The following is a 20,079-nucleotide window of genomic DNA, read 5'->3' as shown; positions in this document are numbered from 1 at the left end:
TGTCAGCATCACAAGTTCACGACTTCTCTCCTGTCTAGTTAACACGTACAAAAAGAACCCGAGAAGCTTCTATTGGGCTTTATTATCATTTCAAGCCCCACTATATTTGAGATTAAACTAACGGCCCAAACAAATCTTCGTCGTCTTCTTATTTTTTTTTCTTCCTCAACTCAGCCAATTGAGTTAATTTAGTTTCACAGAGAAATTCATAGAGATAGAGAGAGAGTGAGATGGATTCGGAGGTTTCTCAGCAGTTCGAAAGGTTTTAAAGCTGCGTTTACAAGAAAAGATTTCGATTTATGTACTAATCTCTTGTCTCAGCTTAAGGTATTTGTTTCCTTTTCTAACCCTAATTCAATTATAGATATTTTTTTTGTTGGCAAACATTCAATAATAGATTAACTCGTGGATATAGCAATGTCAAAGGTGTCTGAGCTACACTATGCTCAAGTTTTGAAAATATCAGTGTCTGGTTTTGTAATTTAGTGGTTGTTTCATTTCTTTTATTCAGGTTCTTCTGACTAAGTTCACAAGTCTACCGCCTTTGTTTGAGAATACTCCTAATTCAGCTCCAGGAATTGGCTATTGCTAGTAAGCTTATCTTCTTCATTGTGAGTCAAATTTTTGGTTAGAAAGCCAAGAGACATTGCTGAAGTTCAGGGGATATATCTATAATCTATCTTCATGTTCTTGTATCACCTCTCAATTGGATGCAATGCTAAAGTGTGTTCTTTTGTTCATGTACCAGGAGACATCTTCCGCCCTCTCAGCAAGATCATCTAATTCTTGGTCTGAACCTACTGCGACTGCTTGTTCAGAACAGGATTGCTGAATAATTTCCACACGGAACTGAAATTACTTTGATAGATTTATGATATACTGAATAATACTTTGCAAATAGAATGAATAAGAGAAATACAGAGATTGTAATCTCGATATCGGAACTCTCTCAGAACAACATAGATCTCTCTCTCTCACACTAGCACATCGCTAGATTCAATCCTCCCAAGTTTCTCTCACTAAAAATCAACATAATGAATTCAAAACGATACAACGTCTCTTTATTCCAACTCTCCTCCTTCCAACTGCAAACCCTCTTCCTCCTTCCAAGTTTTTCTTCAGTCAACAGCCTTTGACCAGCTCAGCTTCTTTTCCCTCCTCCTGCTGACGTGGTCCTCTTCTACGATAATACGTTTGATGGACCGTATCAATACTCCCATTCCGGAGAACAAGCTTGTCCTCAAGCTTGAAAGCAGGAAACTGACGAACGAACTCCTTGGACAGCACCCACGAATTATCCTCAGCCGGTTTACCTTCCCACTTAACCAACAATTCACGACCATCAGTGGAATTATAACGTACTGCCATCACAGACTGAGGATAAATCACGTCCTCTTCAAGCTGCTCCGGAGGTTCACCGTCCTGAAGCAGATGATGATCACCCACCACTGCCTTCAACTGCGAAACATGGAAAACGTTATGAATCTTACAGTTATCAGGCAACTTCACACGATAGGCAACCGCTCCGACACGTTCAATAACCTCAAACGGTCCATAAAACTTGGCCGCCAGCTTCTAACAGTTCCGACGAACCACTGACATCTGACGGTAAGGTTGTAACTTCAAGTACACCCGATCACCCACAGCGAACACCACATCACGACGCTTCTTATCCGCCTGCTTCTTCATAATCTCCTGAGCCCGCACAAGGTTATCACGAATACGGTGGAGCATCAAATCACGCTCTCGCAACTGAACCTCTAGTTCCCAGTCCTCTGTAGAACCAGCCTCGAAGGGTAAGAGACGAGGAGGATCTCTACCGTACACCAATTTAAATGGGGATGACTTGATCGCAGAATGAAATGAGGTGTTATAAGAGTACTCTGCCCATGCCAAATATTTCTGCCAAGTCCGAGGGTGAGAAGACGCAAAGCAACACAAGTAAGTCTCAAGACAACGGTTCAGGACCTCCGTCTGACCGTCAGTCTGCGGGTGGTACGCCGTACTATACTTCAACTTGGTCCCTGCCACACGAAACAGAGCAGTCCAAGAAAATGCGATCCCTGTTTGAAACAATAGACTTTGGAAATCCATGCAACCTAACAACACCCTCCACAAACGCATTAGCCACATCCAAAGCCTTAAAAGGGTGTTTTAAACCCAGGAAATGTGCAGCTTTACTGAGGCGATCAACCACCACCAATATCACATTCATGCCACCTGAAGTAGGTAAGCCCTCAATAAAGTCTAAAGAAACATCCTCCCAAATCGCAGTTGGAATGGGTAAGGGCTGTAATAATCCTGCCGGTGCCAATGTGGAATACTTGTGCGTCTGACACACCGAACAGGACTGAACATAACGTTGGATATCACCATACATGCCCTCCCAATGGAAATACTCCTGAATACGTTTCAGTGTTTTAAAAATGCCCGCATGACCTCCAACCTTGCTGTCATGATATTCATGAAGAATAAGAGGTAGAAAAGACGATGATTGTGGTATGACCAACCTCCTCTTATACCACAAGCGACCATTGACCAACGAGTAATGTCCTCGATTAGTAGCAGAAGATTGTAACTGCGTGATCATGGCCTGAATCTTCTCATCTTTATCAATCTCCTTGTACAAATCCTGCAACTGTAACACCGACGGAACAGTCAAAGCCAACAAGGAGTGTGATGCTGAATGTGGAATTCGAGAAAGACCATCAGCAGCTTTGTTATCCACCCCTGGCTTGTAAACAATGTCCATATCATAACCAAGTAACTTCGTCAACCAACGTTGATACTCCATATTAACCCCACGTTGTTCCAAAAGAAACTTTAAGCTCCTATGATCCGTATGAACAACAAACGAACGTCCAAGTAAGTAGTGTTTCCATTTCAAAACCGCCAATACTATCACCATTAACTCCCTTTCATACGCCGGTTTAACTGCTCTCGAGAAGTAAGACCATGACTAAAATAAGCAATGGGACGTTTGTCCTGCAACAGAACCGCTCCCACACCAGTACCTGAAGCATCAGATTCAATAACAAACGTCTTAGTAAAGTCAGGCAAAGCTAAAACCAGAGCACTAGCCATTGCTCGTTTCAAAGCGTCAAAGGCCTGTTGAGCCGCTGAAGACCAACCAAATTGGTCCTTCTTAAGCAACTCCGTGAGAGGACGAGCTATAGACCCATAACCTTGTACAAACTTACGATAGTACCCCGTTAAGCCTAGAAACCTGCGTAGCTGTTTGATAGTGGTAGGTGTTGGCCATGAAAGCATAGCCTCTGTCTTAACCATATCCGTCGCAAGCAGGATATGATGTGACCTAAATACTCAACCTGCATCACACCAAACAGACACTTCTTATTGTTGGCAAACAACTGATGAGATGCCAAGATTTGCAAAACCACTGTCAAATGACGCACATGAGCCTCCACATTCTCGCTATATATCAATATATCATCAAAAAATACTAACACAAACTTCCTCAAATACTGCTTAAAGATCTTGTTCATCAGAGCCTGGAATGTCGCAGGGGCATTAGTCAAGCCAAAGGGCATGACAAGAAACTCGTAATGACCTTCCAGAGTTCGAAAAGCAGTCTTAGCTACATCTTCCTCACACATACGGATTTGGTGGTATCCAGACCTTAAATCAATCTTCGAATATATCACTGCTCCATGGAGTTCATCGAGAAGCTGATCAATGACAGGAATGGGGAACTTATCCGGAACCGTAGCTCTGTTCAGAGCTCAATAATGAATAAGAGAATAATAGAATGAATAATACTTTGCAAATAGAATGAATAAGAGAATATAGAGATTGTAATCTCGATATCGGAATTCTCTCAGAACAAAATAGATCTCTCTCTCTCACACTAGCACATCGCTAGATTCAATCCTCCCAAGTTTCTCTCACTAAAAATCAACATAATGAATTCAAAACGATACAACGTCTCTTTATTCCAACTCTCCTCCTTCCAACTGCAAACCCTCTTCCTCCTTCCAAGTTTTTCTTCAGTCAACAGCCTTTGACCAGCTCAGCTTCTTTTCCCTCCTCCTGCTGACGTGGCCCTCTTCTACGATAATACGTTTGATGGACCGTATCATACTTTCCTCTGCAACCTTGGAGAATCATTGCATCAAGCATGCGGTTGAGCTCGAGCAATCCTTCATGAAAGGTGCCTATAACCGTGTGTTGAGTGCTAGAACAGACCGCTCCTGATGAGACTTTTGTGTAATTTCATGGATCTCTCTTGGCAAAAACTATTAGGTAAAAAAGAAATGCATAGGTTTCATTGATGACCCTTTCTCTTATTTAGCTCATTGCCATGACTTTAAAAATCTCATTTTGTTATCTGTAGAGACGAAATAGCTGGATGCAGCGAGAAAACATATGATCATCTCTCAATCAGCGAGGTTCGTGAGATGTTACTCTTCTCTTCTGATCAAGAACTGTTAACATATATGTAAACGAGGAGCACCCGTAGTGGGAAGTCAAAGACGGGTTAGTTAGTTGTGTTCCAAAAAGCTAAAAAAACCGCACCGTGCAAGGAGGTACCCTCTCTGCAACTCATCAACCAAACCCTCAGCTACGCCAGAGAGCTCGATCGCATCGTGTAATCCCAATCCTTTATCCTTCTTCGAATTCGTTTCAATTTGGGTCATAAAACTTTTTTTTTTTACCATGTATGACTCACACTAGTATCTTCCCAAACAATTCGTGAAATATAATTTGGCCCTGTTCGTTTTTGTCGTCTGGTCATAATGCAACTTATATGAGTGAGTGTGTTATGTCACATGAATGGTTTCTAGACTCATAAAGGCAACTCCATAAAATGAGTCCGTGATTGAATTTTGATGTTTAGTGTCCCACTTCTTGTAAATACTAATATATAGTATGTGTATGCATTTTCTTTAGATTNTTTAATTAAACAAAATGTTGAATAATCATGCTTCTTTACTTTCTGCTCCATTAATTTTTCCAACTACAAATCTTCCTTCCGATTTTTCTTTTTGACTTAAGTATTTTATAATTGATGCAATCATTAATTATTAATCAATTTCATAAAAACCATTTTAATAATTGAAAAGTGTGGCCTAAATGCATTTCTCCGGGTCATAATGTTTGATTTGTTTAATCAATTTCATAAAAACCATTTTAATAATTGAAAAGTGTGGCCTAAATGCATTTCTCCGGGTCATAATGTTTGATTTGTCGACTGCTTTTTACATTTTTGTTTTAACTCTCCTAGTAATTAATTTAATATATTCTTTTTTTATCCTTTAATGACAATTTAATTTGATATTATTTTTAGTTACAAAAATTTAAAAGAAAATATTAACTTGTTAAGAACGTATGGAATGTATTAAAGAGTCAACACAGAGTGTATAATAGTGTTGTCTCCACTTGGATCTTTCTTACTTACTCCATTATCTTCGCCTTCTCTCTCTCTCTCTCTCCCTCATCTCATTAATGGCGAGCTCTACATCTTTAGCGATAGTTCTTCACCAGTCTTCCAATAATGACGAACTCTTCATGAAGCAAACTCTTCAATTCTCAGAAACTCTCAAGGTTTGTTTTGATCCTTCTCTCTCTCCCGCTCTCTCTCTTTCTCGCCTCAAACACAGATTGATCAATAGGATTGTGATTTTTTTGTCTTCATTCAAGATTCATCTTCTGTTCTGTTGTTCTTTTGGTGTTTTAAGGATTTGAAGAATTTGCGGAAACAGTTGTACTCAGCTGCTGAGTATTTCGAAACCTCTTACGGCAAAGAAGAACACAAAGAAACGTAATTTTTCTTGTCTTTCTTGATAGTAACGAGAGTATTTTACAAGTCCATGTGTTGTTGAATCTGATGAATGATGATGGCAGAGTCATAGAGACGTTGAAAGAGTATGCAGCAAAGGCAGTAGTGAACACAGTGGATCATCTCGGTTCTGTTTCCGACAAATTCAACTCTTTTCTCTCTGATAACTCGACCCATTTCTCCACCACTCATCTTCGTTTATCTTCTCTTGAACAAGTAAAACACTCAATCTCGAATCTTGAATCCTGAATCTTGAAACTATCTCACATTCTGTGTGTGTGTATGTGTTGTTCATGTAGAGGATGAGACTATGCAGAGAGTACATGGGGAAGAGTGGGACTCATCAGCATTTGCTTCTATTTCAATATCCTCGCCATCATAAGCGTTACTTCTTCCCTCGTATAACCTCTTTTCCCTCTCGACACAATTGATCCGTTCCATCATTATTCGCCATATCTCTCTGATCATCTTATTCTTTCTTTTTTTTTATCACAGAACAAGGAAGAGGCACAAGTTTCTCTGCAGGAGATGACTCACACCGGTTCAAGAGTGGTAACTAAATCCGTTATATCCGACTGTTTGGTTCGTTTATGTTGTTTATATGATATCTGAATGTTTCTACTGATCTGCTTTGAAGCTGTTCGATCAACAATACTAGAAAACCCCCCAAATACTGCAAGGTAGAAAATCTTGATTTTCTTAAACTACTATTCTTCTTCTTGTTTCTCGCTTTGTTGTTTGTAATGTGAATGAAAATGCAGGAAAGCTAACAAGGCAGGGAGTTTCTCTTTTGCACCCATCGTACACAACAACATCAACAGCAGAACACCAAGTACTAACTACATCAACTAAACTAATGAATGATACTTCTTTCCTTGGCTTTTGTCAGATTCATTTCAGTCATGTAAGTGTGTTTGAATGTTGCAGGTAAAAGAACAAACTCTCCTATGAGATTCCCTCTCTTACGTTCAGGATCTCTACTGAAACGTTCAAGCTCCCCAAGCCAACCAAAGAAACCGGTATACATATATAGAGATACAAAGATTACTTTTCTTCAACTTTCAATATCTTTGTTTAGTTATTTACCCTTTCTGCTACCTTGTGTGTATTATAAAGCCCTTACCAGAACCACAAAGAGCAATACCCGTGTCGAGAAGTACAGAGATCGTGGAGATAAAGCAATCTTCATCGCGAAAAGGGAAGAAGATTCTGATGCTCAAGGCATTGATGAGTATGACCAAGTCCAGAAACTAAACCTCTTGTATTTTGGTTATCAAAGATTTGTACAAAATTGATCTGAAATAAGAGAGTTATGCTCATTGTTCCAAATATTGGTTGCAATTACACATAAACATACGAAAACTATGTTCACTGTTAGTTTCTTCACTTTCTTCTACACTCTGTCTTTGACTTAAGATAGTCAAAATCAATCCTACTATATTAATTGGGAAGTACAAATATGAAACTAACCTTAAAATATGTAAAAAATTACATTCAATTGCCATTAAAAAATTTTAATTAAGCTTAATTAATTAATTTAAATAAATATAATTAATTAAAAAATAAAAAATACTTACAGATCAAATAGAAAAAAATCTAGAAAAAAAATATTTTCTCTCTCTAATAAATTATGGACGAAATTACAAAATAATTTTTAAAAAAAAATATAAACCAGTCAGAATTTCAAAAACTAAGATTTTATATCCAAATATACAATATAATTATTTTTAATAGCTAAATTTCGAAAATTTTGTTAGGATTTCAAATTATGATTCTCCTATCATCTTTATTTTATTTTATATACAACTAGTAATGGATCCGCGCTACGCGCGGTAGTTGGATTAAAGTGTATTATCAGTTTTGTTGTATATACTATTATGTTGGTATTGTATATTTATTTTATACTTTCGTTTTTTTGTTAGATTTTGGTTCCATTGAAATCCTCTCTGTATTGATAGCAATGATTCCTTTTTTTTTGTTTTTCTTTTAAAAAACAATCAAATAAAGAAATTTAATACTAACAAAATTAAGAAACTCAATACAATAAAAAATTACATATGTTTAAAATCGGTTCACCAAAAGAGAAGATCGAGAACCTAAAAATGATAAGAGAAGATCTATTACAATAAATTGACCAAAAGAGTTAAAAAAATATAAACCTGGTACATGAGATTTCTATTGAACAAAGAAGGAAACTATAAGATTTGTAGAGTCAAAACCTGAAAAGGAGAAGAGAAGCAAAAGGGAAATGAGGAAATCGTAAGAGTTGGAACAGTCAAGAAACGTATTACCCTTTTTTCCTTTGGCAGTGATTGTGAAAAAACGAACTAAACCTTTTGGATCTGGCACACAAGCGTCGAAGATTAAAAACCTGATGGAAAATAATAGAATTTAAATTTTTCGACATGTTATAAAATAAGAGAAGAAGGGTTAGGTAAGTGTTGATTTTCGACCATTAGATTGCATCTAATCAACGGTAGATATGTAAAATTTGGTGACTCATAGCTTAATGAATTAGCCAATGATAATTACAGAATGGCAATGTTGTTTTTTTTTTTGAGAAGATTGTTTTATATATGTTGTTAATATTTTGGTTGTTTTGAGCTTCGCTGGCTTGTGGTTGTTTTAAATAATATTATAGTATGATGTAAGAAGTAATATATAATATATGAATTTGGAAGATGAAGCATTGAATCTGAAAACCAAAGAACCGGATTATTTAAGCTATTTTTTTGAATATTAATTGTACCATTGTTCATAAACTGTTTGCTATTTTAAATCCAACTGATTTCTCTCTTGATCCCGTATCAACGGATTTCTTTGCTTCATTCGATTAGTTATTATTTTGAGGCATTTGTTTTGGATTTTGGTGTGCTTATTATTTTTTTGGTTTTTGTATTTGATTTTGGTTGCTTATGTTGTTTTGTTTGATATTTGTAATACAGATATGTTTTGCGTTAAGTATAATTTATTTTCCTTTTTAAAAATAAAATATTAAAATAGGATTATTTGTATAACAAATTGCTCAATATGAAAATTAGTTATACTAAAGTCTAGAAAAATTCGAATGAGTTGGTATTTTGTCAAAATATGTAAATTGTTTTTTTTTTGGTTAAAACTAAATTAAATTTTAATGTGGGTATATGTATAATTTGACTAATTACAGTTAGTATTGTGTCGAAACTGTTTTTATTCAAAAATGTGTAAGAATTTTATTTTTTTCTACCGTATATATGCATGTTGCTTTCTTTTTCTCCCAGGATCTTTTCAGCAACAGACCTTCATAGTGTACACGCTTTACTTTTATCCTTTTGAAAAAATTGCATTTCAGTAGAATAAACTGTTATTGAGCTGTGTTATAGTGCCGTATGTGTTATGTTTTATTAAATCTAAATTGCTATATGTATAGAATAAAATTATACATGTTTGAAATAAAATTACTTATTTTACTTTGATGGCAAGACGTTACGTTTAAAACAGGTGAAGAATGCACAAGAAAGCAGGTGAAGAAGATATCGCTTTGCCTTGTACGATCTACAAAATCATGGCGGGGATGAACAATCTTGTCCTGTGGGAATCGATTTCGGTTCAGTGTGCCGATTACGTTAAGAACAACGTCATGGGTCAAAGCTACGCCACGGCTGTGTAGAGAGTCTCTGACGAAGCTTTGATCTTTGCCAAGACCGTGAAATTCTCCAGCAACTGTAAAGATATTTGGGTTCTTGATATCGAGGAGACCTTTTTGTCTGCATAAGATTGAGCTTTTGTTTCCGTGATCTAGATGTCGGTAGATATATGTTCAATCTTCGAAATACCATGGATTGGTGCAATATAGTTGGTGTCTTTTTCCTGTTTCCCCTTTAGCCTGCTTGTTAATGGACGAAAATATGGTTAAGGGACATGTCGAAGTTAGTGTGAATTAGTATTTTAAAACGTTACAGGATAAAACATATCACTACCTATCGGCAAACTGAGCAGTTGTTGTGAAGTCTAAATCTGAATAAAATTTGGTCCCAGAAGTAGCATTGAGGTAAAGTTCACCTGGTGAATAGCTTATCGTTAGTGGACATCCTAGTTTAAGATGCAGTAAAGGAAACAGTCTGAATTGTTGTGGGGATTTTAAATATGACATACCTCCAAATAACTTTGGGTTGAAATTAGTAGCCAACAATATGTTAGCCCCGCCTTCTTTTTCCCTCAAAACCTTCTCAAGTGAAGTTGCGTGATCGTCAAAAGCAATGAGACGAACTTTCTCCCCGCTTCCAAACAAAAAATACAAGTGTAAAAGCAATAAAAAGGGTTAATGTAAGAACTGTATTCAGCGTACACGGAAGTAGGTGTAAGTCAGAGAGGGTCAAACCTTTCAAGGGACAGGACTACTAACATCCTCTCCAAGGTCTCTGTGATTCTATTTCTATATGCCATGCTTGAACATACTTGGCCCATGACATCTAATGAGGGAGCAGAGAGGGAAAGTTAAGACGCAACCATGAGGGGGGACAACTGGTTAACTTGACAAAACAACAGAAGTGATTTTTGGTCTACAAAGGAAATTGAAGACGCCCACTCTTAATATTGTCTACATTTTTTTAGGTTGACCCATCTAAAAGCAGCGAGCTCACAGACTATCGATTATGGAACTGAGCTTCAAGAGATCTAATTAATATTGGAAGCAGGAAACATTGAAAGGTTTAAAAATAAGACAGACTTGGAAGATCAGTATTGGTGTTGGCAAGAGAAATCAACTACTCATGAGTACGGAACCTGAAAAACTCTTTTGGGAAAATCCCAAAAGACTCATCAAATTTTTCAAAAACAGTAGTTGATATGAAACATATTGAAGTAAGCTTGAAACATGAGTTGCTTATGATGACTTCAAAGTCTAACATAATATATAGGCCCCCATCACGCAGCGAGTCTTCAAATTTTGCAAGGTGGGTAACATTGATCGAACCTTGGATGACACAACTCTAGAGGAAAAACACACAAATTAGATAACTATTCCTTAATCGAGGGAGTGATAAATGAAATAGAGATGGAAGAAACCTTTTCGTCTATTGAAAACGATATTGATAAAAGGGTTTATTTTGGCCGTGTAATATCATATGCATAGTACTGTAGTACTTAGTACGCTGAATGATAACAGATGTGTAGGCTTAGCTTAACTCCTATAAAAAGTATGAATTACTCCTTAAATTAAATTTTTGTTTGTAACGATTAAAGTAGATGATACAGTGTTTGTTTGAAAACCATTTAAATGGATAATATTAAATCACAGTACTAATCTATTACAACGCCACGACAAAATGTTTACTGATTTTCTTTTTATATCGACTATTATAGATTGATTATGTTAAATTGCTAATACGCAACCAATTTATCTGTTACACATGTTTCTGTTGCCAAATCATAGTCATCTGTTTTGAAAAGTTTATGGATTTAGCAACAAAGTAGCGACAATTTTTTCAGGTCTTTTTTATCCGCCACAATTTCTTTCTAAGTTTTTATCATTGACATGGACAATTTATAGTCTTATCATTGGTTATATATACAACATTTGTGTGTGTGTGTAATATATATCTATAAAGCATAAAAATAACTTTTGGAATTGCAGTTTCTTAACCAATCCATTATTTAAAAAAAAAATCTAGATCCACACTTTGTACGTTGTTTTCCAGTTAATTTATTTTGTTATCATTGTATTCCATATCGGTATTGTGTTATTGTGAAGTGTGAATCGTTGCCACTTGCCAAAACCGTAGCCATAAAGTGACAACATTGTTTCAACTATACTCGATTAGTGAACTTCCCGACTATGACGCAACGATCCCTTTCATTTATTGGACGTTTGACTAATTTAACTGTTTGACTTGGACGTTTGAGTCAAACATAAAAGTAAGCCAAAACCGAGTTTTGAGGAAGATCGCATATGGCTAAGGCTAACTTATGGATCTATACCTCCTCCATATAAGCCCACTTCTAATAAGTTCGGCTTCTTTTTGTTAGCAATATATTTTAGTTTTGCCAACTCCAAATTTTACTAATTATTCATTATACAAGTTCGACTTTAATTTTTAAAAAAATCTGAATTGATAAACAATTTGTTATTATATCTTATTGCTTATGTTCTTCAGAGGCTGCATCAGTATTCCAGACTACATCCTTTAATCTAGATGAGAAGTTTTTGTAGAACTGCAAAAAATAATTTCAAACATAAACCAATTACTCGAGGTGTTAACCGGATCTGAACCGGATAAAGATTGAACTGAAACATTTACCTTGTGAAACTCAAGGGTATCACCGCCGGTTTTCCTAAGCTCTACCACATGCAACGATGGCGCAACTTCAAACACTTATTAAATCGATGACCAAACCAAAACAGTTAGATAAACAACAGTATTCACCAAACCGGAGTGTTGTTATCACCAAAACCTATCTTTCTTCTTACCTCTGTAGCTACGGAGAGCTGACCTTTACGACCACTTTTGTCTCCTTTCATTTTTATCTGCGATTTTATCAAACAAATGTTTTATAATGTTGGAGCTACAAAGACATAATTTGACACAGACAAAATAAAGAAGACGAACAAACAAACCTTGTAGTTGTCTTTACGACATTGAAGCCTAATGGCTTTGCTGTTTCTTCCATTTTCGACATTATCTCACTCGCAGATCGTTGAGATGTAAACCGCGTCTCTCTCTTCACAAGTTGCTGCAACACCAATAAAAGAACAGCTTTAGTTAGACTACCCCATATATGCATATGATAATATTAGACAATCGAAACAAATAGTAAGTAGAAAAAGAGTTCGTACGGCTTGCTTCTCAAACAAGTTTTCAAGACTGAACTCTCTTGAGCTAGAGATAAGTTCGAAAGCGTTCATGGATACCGGTTTCTCCTTCTTCTCTGTCACAAGACATTCCTATAGTAACAACACATGCACAGCAGAGTAGTATTAGTTGCTTTACTGTAAATGAACTACAAAGAATATTGGGAAAATGGCGCGGATGGTTTTTTTTTACCTTGGAGTTACTGAAAGCAGCATCAACATCATCTATGGTGATGTCCTCATCATCTTGATCAAATGATGGCGGCTTGTATCCTTGCTTGAACCATTCATCTTCTAGTAACTCTGCAATACTTATTCTCTGCAATATAGACAGAAAAAAAGAAGTATTGTTAAGCTCTTGCACATTTTAGACCATTTGATCTTATGGTTGACACATCTCAAGTTATGCATTCATGTAAGAGGTGCTTACGGTTACAGGGCTGGGTTCGAGAATACGCTTAATGACTCTCTTGGCACCTGGAGAGAACCATGGTGGGCAGCTAAACTCAGCCTTGCATATCTGAAGTACACCAAAGATGAGATTAAGAAAGTACTGAGGAAAAGTAAGTAAGAAGAAGCAGAGGAAGAGAAAACTTACACGTTTGTATAATGTCATGAGATTAGGCTCATCAAAAGGCAAGTAACCAGCCATGAGCACATATAGAATTACACCACAAGACCAGATATCTGCTGCTGCTCCGTCATAGCCTTTGTCCGACAAAACCTGCCCGCAAGTTAAACAAATATGCCCTCGAAATTAGAGCCTATATATGATTCTATCTTTGGAGCGCATACAGAACACTTTATATGCTTTGCATCCTCCCTATAATCTGTTGGTGTAGGCGTCCGGCCTTCAGATTAGCGAATGAAAGAACATTAGAATCCATAATAGATAATAGAAATTTCAGATATTGGAGGAATTGTAAAAAGAATGAAATTGGAGAAGATGGCGTTATATAGGAATTGAAATACCAGAAATTGAATGACAAGTAGTGGGACTACTATTGATAGAGAAAACATTAAAGGAATGATTAAGCGGAACACAAAATTGAATGAGAAGTAGTGGGACTACTATTGAAAGAGAAAGCATTGAAGGACAGATTAGGCGGTTTCAGAGGTAAACCAAACGATAACGATAGAAGGGAGGAAACATGAAGACGGGGAGGTTGAGGTCGCACAGCAGAAGACGGTGGAGAAGACATTCGTGCAGAAAGGGTTTATTTGGAGAACAAAGCAAACGGATAATGATATTTGGGCCCTGAGAGAAAATATGAACTGGGCTTGGAAACACAGAAGAAGGAAATAATCGAGAACGAAAATGGGCTAACTCGATTTGTTAAGGCCATATTACACACATTGGTATGCTGAGGTGGCGCACAAGGAATGAGCAAAGTCTACTTTATATATATAGATTTGTTTAGAATTTTCATATAATAATTATGATTAATAAAGTGCAGAATTTTTTCTGCATATGTTGTGATTTGAATTTTTAAAAACGAAGATATATTAATCAATCTATGAAAAATATATGTTTTAATTTCCACATTGGCGGGTTGGTAAACTAAATTTATATAGATGATAAATTAATAATTTTTATTTTCTCACAATTATAATATTAAAATTACTACTTTATATTTCACAAAATAATGATGCAAATACAACAAACAAACAATATAAAACTGTAATATACGTCAAAAATAAAATACTATAATATTCCAAAATACTTAGTATTCAATTCGACTAATAGATTTACAGAAAAATTAAAAAAATATATATTATCTCAAACAAAATAACTTTTAAAAAAATATATAACAATAACTTTTATTGTATATTATAATTTTTTTTAAAATGTTGACCCGTGCTTAAAGCACGGGGTATCTCCTAGTTTTTTGTAATTAACTATGATCTGCAATGAAATCAATTTCCACTAATCAATCTCTCTACTGTATTGTTTTCTTTCTTGTGTAATTTCTTAAATTAATCACTAGATGTCATCACCGTTCCAACAGCCTAAAAGGCTTAATTGGCTAAGCAGCCCAACTACACAATAAGCAGTCCACGATACTGGGCCCATGAAAACTAATAATCTACTCGTGAAGTCCGAAAGTCAAGTCCGAAAGAGAAGACGGAGAGTCAAAGAGGTATGAGAACCTTGGATGAACCAAAATTAATCTGAAGCATCTCAAACGGAAAAGATTAAACAACAACAAAGATCTTTAGGGCATAACCATCTCTTCTTTTTAAACCTAAACATCCCTCTTTCTAGGGCATAACCAAATCTTTTTAATCGACATGACGTGTTCCTCAGAAGATAGAAATGGTTTGAGAAATATTCAGTCGCAAAAGAGGCAACGACAAGCAGAGGTGTTGCTAGATCGTGATGTTCTTGACTGTCCCGTTTGCTACGAGCCACTCGCTATTCCCGTCTATCAGGTTACGCTTTTTGAATATTGCATTATGTATCCACATAATTACCTATTTTTGTGGTCATTCTAGTAGCCCTAGTTGTTAAGTTGAGATCCTGATTTTGTAAGCTTTTACTTTGGGTTTGTTTATCTGATCTTTAGTTTTATGAATTTTTTTTTGCCTTCATTTCTTTTCCTTTTTACTTGTAGATTGATGACAAGTTAATATAAATATATAGCTGAAAGAAAAATTCAATCTAATAAGTTGACCTAAAGTATCTTTTTCTTATTCTTCTTGTAATTTGATAGATGGTAATTAAGAATTTTTTTGTAAGATTTCGTATGTCTTTGGTCATGTTCCGATCAATGGTTGATAACATTTTTGATTTGGTTTTGTTATGTGGAGAGTTGAAAAATTCTTTCTTTTAGTTAAATAGGGTTTGATATGAATTTGATAGCAACTCCTTGGTTTTTGAATTTCAGTGTGATATGGGACATGTAGCTTGCCATATTTGCTGGCCAAGACTCAATAATAAGTGTCCTTTATGTGCTTTACCCATTGGTAACAAACGTTGCAGAGCAATGGAGAGTGTTCTTAGATCAGTGACAGTCACTGTCCCATGCCCAAACGCAAAGTTAGGTTGCACCAAGCATGTTCCTTATGGGAGGAGAGTATCAAACCATGAGAAGAAGTATTGCAGATTCTCTCTATGTTCTTGCCCTGAAATCACCGAATGCAATTACACTGGCTCATACAATGATGGCCTATTTGGTCACTATATGATATCCCACCCGTTCAAACTCGATTGTTTCTTCAGTTTTGGTGCTCCGAGACATGTGCGGATGCCCATAAACGATAAGATTTTCGTTCTTTTGACGATTGAAAAGAAAGTTTTATTTGTGCTGCAATGTTTTAGAGAGCCAAAGGGTGTTTATGTGGCTGTAAATTGTATTGCACCATTGGCTCCAGAAGTGGAGAAGTTCTCATATCGAATCTCCTACTCTTTTCAAGGACGCATCTGTAGTCACTACGAAACGCCGGAGATGAAGAGGATTCAAAGAGTTTGTTTTCAAACCCCTCAAGATAAAGATTGCATGTTTGTTTCTAACAGTTTTTTGCGTGGTCAAGTGTTAGCGATGGAGCTTTGTATATCGAAAAGCTAAATGAAGAACGGTTCTATGATTAGGTCTTGTATGGGATCATTAAAAGATGTCTAAGTCTCTTTTGTATGTTCTTTTGATTTTTGTTTCTTGTTTATGTATGTCACTGTTTTTTTTTGTTAATATATACAATGATGCTGCTTCTTTGAGTTTTATTACATTGTTAGCCTAAGAACGAGACCTGGCCGTTCTTAAGATCACCTTGGATTATCCATCCCACATCTTGTTGATGAGATGGAGGATCTTGGATAGACCGAGACCGTTCCATGTCCAATTCGGTTGTTCAGTTTTAATTAAAAAAGCTTTCAATTATCTCACAAGAGCAATCTCCCAACAATTAATAATTTCTATTGAACAAACCTCGATTACGCACTCCTAAATTTCTGTTCCTCCTCCATAAATCGATGTAATCCTCTATTACCATTTAGAACATCCAATAGAGTATTACGAAAATATATGACCAACATAAAAGAATGGCCGGCCACTCGAGAACCCACTAAAAACTTATACAACATTAAAATCTGAAATAAGAGAGTAACATGCTCATATTATTCTATTTTTTGTCTAGTTCATAATTTTTTTACCAAAATAACATCACTTGTCATCGTTGGTTCTGTTTCTTAGATGCTTTGGTAGCAAATGCTATCTGAATTATGAACGATACAATTAAAAAAGTGAGGGGGCCTTGATAAGTGTGTCTGAGAGCTTATTGGCGATTTTGGCCATTCTTTCGTAAATCGTCGTCGGAGTTCGGTCTCACACCGTTCGCCGAAAATTTCCCCTTTCTCCTTCCTTTTCCTTTCTTGTTTTTCTCCTTCTCTAGTCCTCTCACGATGTCGGATCAGCCAAATCTTCCAGACCCCTCCTGCCTTCCTTCGTCGCAATCCCTAGATCTAAATCCCACTTCAGTTCTAATCTCTTCCCAAGACTCTTCCAATCCATCCTCGGTCTCTATGAGTTCACCTCATTCCACAGCTCCGACTAAAGCAAAGTGGTTTAAGGCATCTCTAAGAAACCTCAAGAAGATTAACTCGCCGGTTACCTTTGAAGATGGGATCCCGGTTTTCCAACCTCCTGCCTCAATTCTACTCAATGGAAGGGTCACATCATGGCTAAGTTCCATGGGTTAATTCCTCCTTCGGCAAAAATTTACTCAGATCTCAATCCTGTGTGGGGAAAGTTTGGTAACATTACCATCCGCCAGGTCTCGGAGACGTCTTGCCTCATTTTGATTCCCTGTGTGAAGACTCGGGAGTGGATATTACAATTGGGTTATTGGCAGGCTGGAAATTGTACTTTCAACGTTTATCCTTGGACCGTTCATGCTTCTCTCCAGGCACTAGAACTCACAATGGTGCCGACTTGGGCAGTGCTCCATAATGTCCCGCCTCAGATGTACTCTATCTCAGGAATAAGCGTGATTGCGAGTGCTATCGGTGAGCCACTGCACACGGAAAAGTCGAGACTGGATCCTTATTATCTTGGCAATACTAAGGTGAAAGTCGAAATTTCTTTGGATAAGTCTCCTCCTACGACAATCATTGTCAGGGATGAGCTTATGAACTCAGTCAAGGTAAATGTGTCGTACCCACGATTGCCTCCAAAATGCTGCAACTGTGATAGATTTGGTCATCTACTTAATAGGTGTCCTAAACCGCTTATGAAGAAGTCTGGTTTAGGCACTTCTGGAGGGTTTTCAGCTGGTGGAGTTGCGATAGCTGACACAAAGGTTATGCTTGATTCTGGTTTGTCGAGTGGTAACTTAGAAGAGAAGCTTGGTGATTCTAATGAGGAGCTTATTCCAGCGGATTCTTCTTCTGAGGTTCTGGAGCCACGTAAGCTTCCAGTGGAAGAACCCCCTGTTCCAGGGAAGGCAAAGGAGAGAAGTAGAAGTAATCCTCCAATCGAGAGAGGTGTTAAACATAAGAGTGATGGCTCCATGTAGGATGCAACTCAGGAGATCGTTAATGAGTGGATCAGAGAGAGATATGCATCTAAGAGTCAGTTGGTGAAAGAGCAGGATGAGAGTCTCATTGTAGAGAATCAGTGGATCGACGCTGGTTCAAAATGGGATCGACGCTGGTTCAAAATGAAAGAAAAAGGATAAGAAAGCTCAGGGTGCAGGAGAAAAGCAGCATGTAATTCCGGGAGCAATGAGTGTTTGAAAGTTTGCTAAGATGGACTCTAAGAAACAGTTTGGTATACAAAGGAGTGAGGAGAAGCTTCATTACATGAAGTCTTGTCCAGAGAAATACTTGATTTCCTCTCCTGCGTCAGGTTCTCAGCCTAATCGAGGTAGTTCCTTGGTTAGTGGCTGTTAATCCTTGAAAGAGCATAGCTCTACCTTCACTTTTGGGTTTATTTGGATGACGAAGGTTTTTTGTTGGAATATTAGAGGTTTGAACAGCTTCTCTAGACAGAGGTTTGTTAGAGGTTGGATGGCCAGAAATAAGCCAGTTATGGGTAGTATTTTGGAGACGCATGTCTCGGAGGAGAATGCGGATCAAGTTTTGCAGGCCTCCTTTCCAGGGTGGAGAGGAGATTATAATTACCCTTTTGCGGACAATGGCAGAATATGGGTGGTTTGGGACCCATCTATCTCTGTCATCTGTTATTACAAGTCAGCTCAGTTAATGTTATGCGGTGTTTATATTCCGGAGACGAAGGAAAATTTTGCAGTTGCTTCTGTGTATGGTTACAATACTCTGATTCAACGAAGGGACCTATGGAATGACATTACTACCATAGTTCAGAACTCTCCTGCAAGAGACTCTCCTTTGTTGGTGTTAGGGGACTTCAACCAAATCCTAACAGCCAATGAACATTATTCGGTGCTTCATCATCCCTTGCCACTTACGGGTATGTCGGAATTCAGTCTCTGTTTGTCAGAAAATGATTTGTCTGATTTACCTAGTCGAGGTGCTTATTATACATGGAAGTACAATCAGGAGGATGATCCGGTGTTGAGGAAGTTAGACAGGGTTCTAGTCAATGACCATTGGCGGGAATCCTTTCCTGAAGCTATCACAGTCTTTGATCCTCCGGGGGATTCTGATCACTCTCGTGCTTTAGTGAATCTTTCTGCTCCCTTGGAGAGAGGTAGAAAATCCTTCAAATACTTCTCGTTTTTATCCACTCACCCTAGATTCAAAGAGGCTATGGCGTCAGCTTGGGCAATGGAGGTTCCTGTTGGTTCTGCATTATATACTGTGGCTCAAAAGATGAGGAATCTTAAAGCTGCTTGCAAGCAGTTGAATAGAGAGGGGTTTAGTAATATCCAGCAGAAAAGTAAGGACTCTTTGGAGCATCTTGAGTCTATTCAGGCAGAGCTACTGAGATCACCGTCGGACTCATTATTTCGAGCAGAGTTTGTAGCAAGATAACAATGGAACTTCTTTGCAAGTGCTCAGGAATCATTCTATAGACAGAAGTCCAGGGTTCGTTGGCTGGCGGAAGGGGATGCTAATACGAAATTTTTCTTTAAGTCCGTTATTGCTAACCAAGGTAGAAACTGTATAAAGTTTTTACGGGGCCAAGATGATGAGTTGATTTACAATGTGGTCCAAATTAAGGATCTCTAGTCTCTTATTACCAAGGGCTCTTGGGTGCTGAGAATGCTGAGGTGTATCCACTATCAGTGGATGAGATTGGAGAGTTGATTTCGTTCAGGTGTGTGCCGGATCTAGCAGCCCAACTCATGGATCTTCCCTCAGTCGGTGATATTAGAAGAACAATTGTCTCTATGCCTAAGTCGAAAGCTATAGGCCCTGACGGCTTCCCTATAGAGTTTCTTCGGGAAGCATGAGATATTGTAGGTCAAAAAATTGTCGCAGCTGTCCAAGAGTTCTTTACGTCTGGTCACTTTCCAAGGAGTTTCAACGCTA

At 37.4% G+C, this 20,079-nt stretch overlaps 2 protein-coding genes and 1 pseudogene across 2 annotated transcripts; 2 read left to right on the top strand and 1 right to left on the bottom strand.

The window, feature by feature from the left end:
- Nucleotides 5,392-7,131, top strand: LOC104729730 (protein ABIL4). The gene is made up of 9 exons (XM_010448727.2): nucleotides 5,392-5,565; nucleotides 5,700-5,782; nucleotides 5,866-6,016; nucleotides 6,100-6,199; nucleotides 6,296-6,352; nucleotides 6,438-6,480; nucleotides 6,562-6,632; nucleotides 6,728-6,819; nucleotides 6,917-7,131. The coding sequence occupies exons 1-9, from the start codon at nucleotides 5,467-5,469 to the stop codon at nucleotides 7,052-7,054; spliced, it is 834 nt and encodes a 277-aa protein (XP_010447029.1). The 5' UTR covers nucleotides 5,392-5,466; the 3' UTR covers nucleotides 7,055-7,131.
- On the bottom strand, nucleotides 11,884-13,386 carry LOC104729721 (annotated as a pseudogene).
- Nucleotides 14,922-16,198, top strand: LOC109126952 (E3 ubiquitin-protein ligase SINA-like 7). The gene is made up of 2 exons (XM_019230939.1): nucleotides 14,922-15,062; nucleotides 15,518-16,198. Exons 1-2 carry the CDS (start codon nucleotides 14,922-14,924, stop codon nucleotides 16,196-16,198), a joined length of 822 nt encoding a protein of 273 aa, XP_019086484.1.

This window comes from Camelina sativa, chromosome 2 (assembly GCF_000633955.1).
Source record: "Camelina sativa cultivar DH55 chromosome 2, Cs, whole genome shotgun sequence".
NCBI classification, from domain to species: Eukaryota; Viridiplantae; Streptophyta; class Magnoliopsida; order Brassicales; family Brassicaceae; genus Camelina; species Camelina sativa.
This window is presented reverse-complemented; position numbering and strand designations above follow the sequence as displayed.